Source organism: Carcharodon carcharias (genome assembly GCF_017639515.1).
Source record: "Carcharodon carcharias isolate sCarCar2 chromosome 35 unlocalized genomic scaffold, sCarCar2.pri SUPER_35_unloc_1, whole genome shotgun sequence".
Taxonomy (NCBI): domain Eukaryota; kingdom Metazoa; phylum Chordata; class Chondrichthyes; order Lamniformes; family Lamnidae; genus Carcharodon; species Carcharodon carcharias.
Window position 1 is genome coordinate 2,310,345 of NW_024470701.1, and position 5,002 is coordinate 2,315,346.

The window sequence follows — 5,002 nt, forward strand, 5'->3', positions numbered from 1 at the left end:
GGAACAGACTCAGGAACAGACTCACGATCAGACTCAGGAACAGACTCAGGAACAGACTCAGGAACAGACTCAGGAACAGACTCAGGAACAGACTCAGGAACAGACTCAGGAACAGACTCAGGAACAGACTCAGGAACAGACTCAGGAACAGACTCAGGAACAGACTCAGGAACAGACTCAGGGTCAGACTCAGGATCAGACTCAGGATCAGACACTCAGGATCAGACACTCAGGATCAGACACTCAGGATCAGACACTCAGGATCAGACACTCAGGATCAGACACTCAGGAACAGACTCAGGATCAGACTCAGGATCAGACTCAGGATCAGACTCAGGAACAGACTCAGGATCAGACTCAGGGTCAGACTCAGGAACAGACTCAGGAACAGACTCAGGGTCAGACTCAGGGTCAGACTCAGGAACAGACTCAGGAACAGACTCAGGATCAGACTCAGGAACAGACTCAGGAACAGACTCAGGAACAGACTCAGGAACAGACTCAGGAACAGACTCAGGATTAGACTCAGGAACAGACTCAGGAACAGACTCAGGATCAGACTCAGGATCAGACTCAGGAACAGACTCAGGAACAGACTCAGGAACAGACTCAGGATCAGACACTCAGGATCAGACACTCAGGATCAGACACTCAGGATCAGACACTCAGGATCAGACTCAGGATCAGACTCAGGAACAGATTCAGGAACAGACTCAGGAACAGACTCAGGGTCAGACTCAGGAACAGACTCAGGGTCCGACTCAGGAACAGACTCAGGAACAGACTCAGGAACAGACTCAGGATCAGACTCAGGATCAGACTCAGGATCAGACTCAGGAACAGACTCAGGATCAGACTCAGGATCAGACTCAGGAACAGACTCAGGAACAGACTCAGGATTAGACTCAGAAGCAGACTCAGGAACAGACTCAGGAACAGACTCAGGATCAGACTCAGGATCAGACTCAGGAACAGACTCAGGATTAGACTCAGAAGCAGACTCAGGAACAGACTCAGGAACAGACTCACGATCAGACTCACGATCAGATTCAGGAACAGACACAGGAACAGACTCAGGATCAGACTCAGGAACAGACTCAGGAACAGACTCAGGATCACACTCAGGATCAGACTCAGGAACAGACTCAGGAACAGACTCAGGATCAGACTCAGGGTCAGACTCAGGATCAGACTCAGGATCAGACTCAGGAACAGACTCAGGGTCAGACTCAGGAACAGACTCAGGGTCAGACTCAGGAACAGACTCAGGAACAGACTCAGGATCAGACTCAGGATCAGACTCAGGAACAGACTCAGGAACAGACTCAGGGTCAGACTCAGGGTCAGACTCAGGAACAGACTCAGGGTCAGACTCAGGAACAGACTCAGGAACAGACTCAGGAACAGACTCAGGATCAGACTCAGGAACAGACTCAGGAACAGACTCAGGAACAGATGCAGGAACAGACTCAGGAACAGACTCAGGATTAGACTCAGAAGCAGACTCAGGAACAGACTCAGGAACAGACTCAGGATCAGACTCAGGAACAGACTCAGGATCAGACTCAGGAACAGACTCAGGAACAGACTCAGGATTAGACTCAGAAGCAGACTCAGGGTCAGACTCAGGGTCAGACTCAGGATCAGACTCAGGAACAGACTCAGGAACAGACTCAGGATTAGACTCCGGAACAAAGTCAGGATCAGACTCAGGGTCTGCCTCAGGATTAGTCCCAAGATAGGACTCAGGGTCAGAATCAGGGTCAGATTCAGGATCAGGCTCATCATCAGGCTTAGGATCAGACTCTCCCCCAGTTTGGAAAGTCTCCCGTGCAAGCTCCTTTCTGTAGTAGTTCCCCTCTAGGTTTGCAACTTTGGCACTGCACCTGGCCAAGAATATTTCCACTCCCAATCTGGTTGCTCAGCAGGTAATGGTGTTCCTAGAAACCTTTCCTCTCCATCTCTGTTCCTCCGGAGATCACTTTCTTCCCAGGAATAGAACCTCTTCAGGATCAGACTCACCCCAGGTCACACTCAATCCAGGAATAGACCTTGTCCTGGCTCAGATGCTCCCAAGGTCACATTCATTCCAGGAGTAGACCCTATTCCTGATCTGACACGCCCCAGGTCACATTCTTCTTAGGAATATACACTAAACATATTTGGACATTTGTCAGGGCATGCTCTTCATAAGATTGGATACGCTGCATACGCCACACAGCAAATTCATCCCTGGAGAATAAGCTATCTGGCCTCACCTTTACCATGACGCACTATTTCCCAAGAGTAGAGTCTCTGTCCATGTTTGTTCAATACTTATTAAACACTCTTCCCAGGAATGGACATTCTCCAGTTTTGGAGAATCCAAGGAATACACTTGATCAGGAATAGACTCAGGCCATGATCACAACACACTCTTCCCAGGAATAGACCCTCTCCTGCTTGGGAATAAGCCCACAGCACAACCTTTCCAGGTGTAAACCCTCTCCAGTTTCCGAGCCTTCCCCAGCCACATTCTTGGCAGTAATAGACCATCTCCACATTCAGACATTGTCCAGTGCACACTCTTCCCAGGTAATGGAATTTCTCCAGATTTTGGCACTCCCCAGGTCACATTCATCCCGGAAATATACCATCCTTTTGTTCGATAGCTCCCCAGGCCAGCCAATGCCAAGGAATATAAATTCTGTTGCTTTCGAAAATCTCCTGGTCACACCCTTTTTCAGTAACAGCCCTTCTCCAGTTTCAGACCCTCCCCAGGGCACACTATTGCCAGTAATAAAAACTCTCCAGGTTCAGCCTCTCCGCAGGGAACACTCTTCCCAGTTGCACACACAATCCCCATTTTAGAACACACACCATCACAAACACCGCCGCCCACACTCACCACCCGCCCCCCACCCCGCCACCAATGTCACACTTTCATACAATGCAAACTTCTAAAGCTACAGACATTTCCTAAGTCACAGACATCTCAGGAATAGAGCCCTCCAGGTTCGGTTACTCCCTAGATCAAACCATTCTCCCGAATGACACCTCTCCAGGTTCAGACACTCCTTTGGGCACACATTTCTCTGGAATGCTCCCACTCCATGATCCGAAGCTCAATTGGATACACGCCACCCAAAAATGGACATTGATCAGTTTCAGAGCTTTCCCGGGGCATTTTCAGTTTCCCAGGAACAGAACCTATCCAGCATTAGAAGATCCCCTTTCGCACTGGTCCCAGGTGAAGAACCTGCCCATATGCAGACCTTTACTAGGCAAGAGGCCTCTTGGGGAATCTAACCAATCCAACTTTTTACACCTCCATTGCACACTTCCCAGGAATGCTGACGGAATGGCCTACTCCTGCTCCTATTTTGCTATATTCCAGGGAAGATATCCTGTCCAGATCTGGACGATCCCCTGAGCACACAGTTCCCAGATTTGGACTCTCCCCATGTCACATTCCATAAAGGAATAGACATTCCCAGTTTCGTACCACGTGACTCACTTCTGTTACTCTCACAGTTGCAAATCTTTCCTGGTCACCCCCTTTCCTGGAATAAATACCCAGGTTTTGAAATGCTGCAGAAGACACTCTTATGAGGAGACACACATTTCTGGCCAAGGTTAGACCTTCTGCAGGGCAAACTGCTTCCTGGACTGACCACAACAAATTCAAGAGCTCACCATGTCCCAAATTATCCAGGAAAAAACCGTCTCCACTTGCTGCCACTCTCTAGGGCACAATCACTCATGGAATAGTCCGTCTCCAGGTTTAGAAATTCTCCAAGGCAGACGTGACTGGAACTGTTGTTATCGAACTATGCACTATTTCCAGGGCGCACTCATTCCAGGAAGAGACCTTCTCCAGTTTTGGATACTCCCAAGATCACATTCTGCTCAGAGGTAGGCGGCAGGTTCGGATTGCTACCGCCCGCCCCTCGCCCACCCTCGCCAGCATGGTCAAGCTCTTCAAAGGAATACAACACCGCTAAGTGTAGACTTTCCCCAGGGTGGCTTTCCAGGTTCGGACATTCGGCAGGATTGGATCAATCTCCACTTCACCCAAAACCTCCAGCCTCAGTACTGCATCTTCAGACATTCCACATGATTGACTCCCATCCAGGACCAGAGATTTTCTCACTTTGAGGGTTGTTCACCTTTGTAGTCATCTGCCACAGAGGAGTATAGATGCAATCTCATTGAGTACAGTTAAGGCTGAGAGAGCCAGAATTTTGTCTCTTGGGGAAGTCAAGACAGATCAGGAGTGAGCAGGAAAGTAGATTTGAGGCAGAACATCAGTTGTGATGGTATTGAATGGCGGAGCAGACTCAAGTTGTCATATATGCTCTTGCTCCTATCCCTTCTGTATGGTCTGTTTACTCCTGAATTCCACGTTGCTTTCTCGCACTTTCTTGTCAATGTTATATTCTGGAGCTCTGGATAGTGATCCGAGAGCCTCCAAATTTCTATGCATTACAGGACTAACCAGGAATCTTTCACACACTTACCACCTGACATTGGCGTTTGTTGGAAGAATTTCCAGGATCATAGTCAACTTGTTTGGCCATGGTATGAACACTCCCTCATTTGCCATCATGTACTGTGTTCAGACCCGATACCAGAGCTTCAGGGTCGCAGGCAGAGAAGCATCGCACCGTGCCAGAAGGCATATGCATAGCAAGACTGGAATACTTCACAAATGTATGTGTCATCCTTGCGCAGGGGCCATGCAAATACCCCCTGCATTTTTTTCCAATGTAAGTTTATGTGTTCCTGAAGAGAGCACAAAGCAGACCAAACTCTTAAATGGCCAGAGCCTGGCTGCGCTTCTACAGTGACCAGGGTTAGACCCGATTGATGGATCTGATCCACAAAATGAACAGCCAACTTCCTGATTCAAGTGCATCTATCAGAAATTGGCCCCTTCTCAAAATGAACTTGCCACAGGTTCAGAACCTCAACCCGGGTCCACTCCCCACTCACTGTGCTCAGACCTCCGCATAGGATCAGT

The 5,002-nt window shown here is 48.8% G+C and overlaps 1 protein-coding gene and 1 non-coding gene across 2 annotated transcripts; both read right to left on the reverse strand.

Moving 5' to 3' along the window:
• Positions 1-657: 657 nt before the first annotated feature.
• On the reverse strand, positions 658-1,788 carry LOC121274181 (NADH-quinone oxidoreductase subunit N-like). Its single transcript, XM_041181382.1, has one exon. The coding sequence runs from the start codon at positions 1,786-1,788 to the stop codon at positions 658-660; it is 1,131 nt and encodes a 376-aa protein (XP_041037316.1).
• Positions 1,789-4,668: 2,880 nt separating this feature from the next.
• LOC121274186 lies at positions 4,669-4,777 on the reverse strand. The gene has a single exon (XR_005942233.1). It is a non-coding gene; the product is annotated as a U6 spliceosomal RNA (small nuclear RNA).
• Positions 4,778-5,002: the final 225 nt, after the last annotated feature.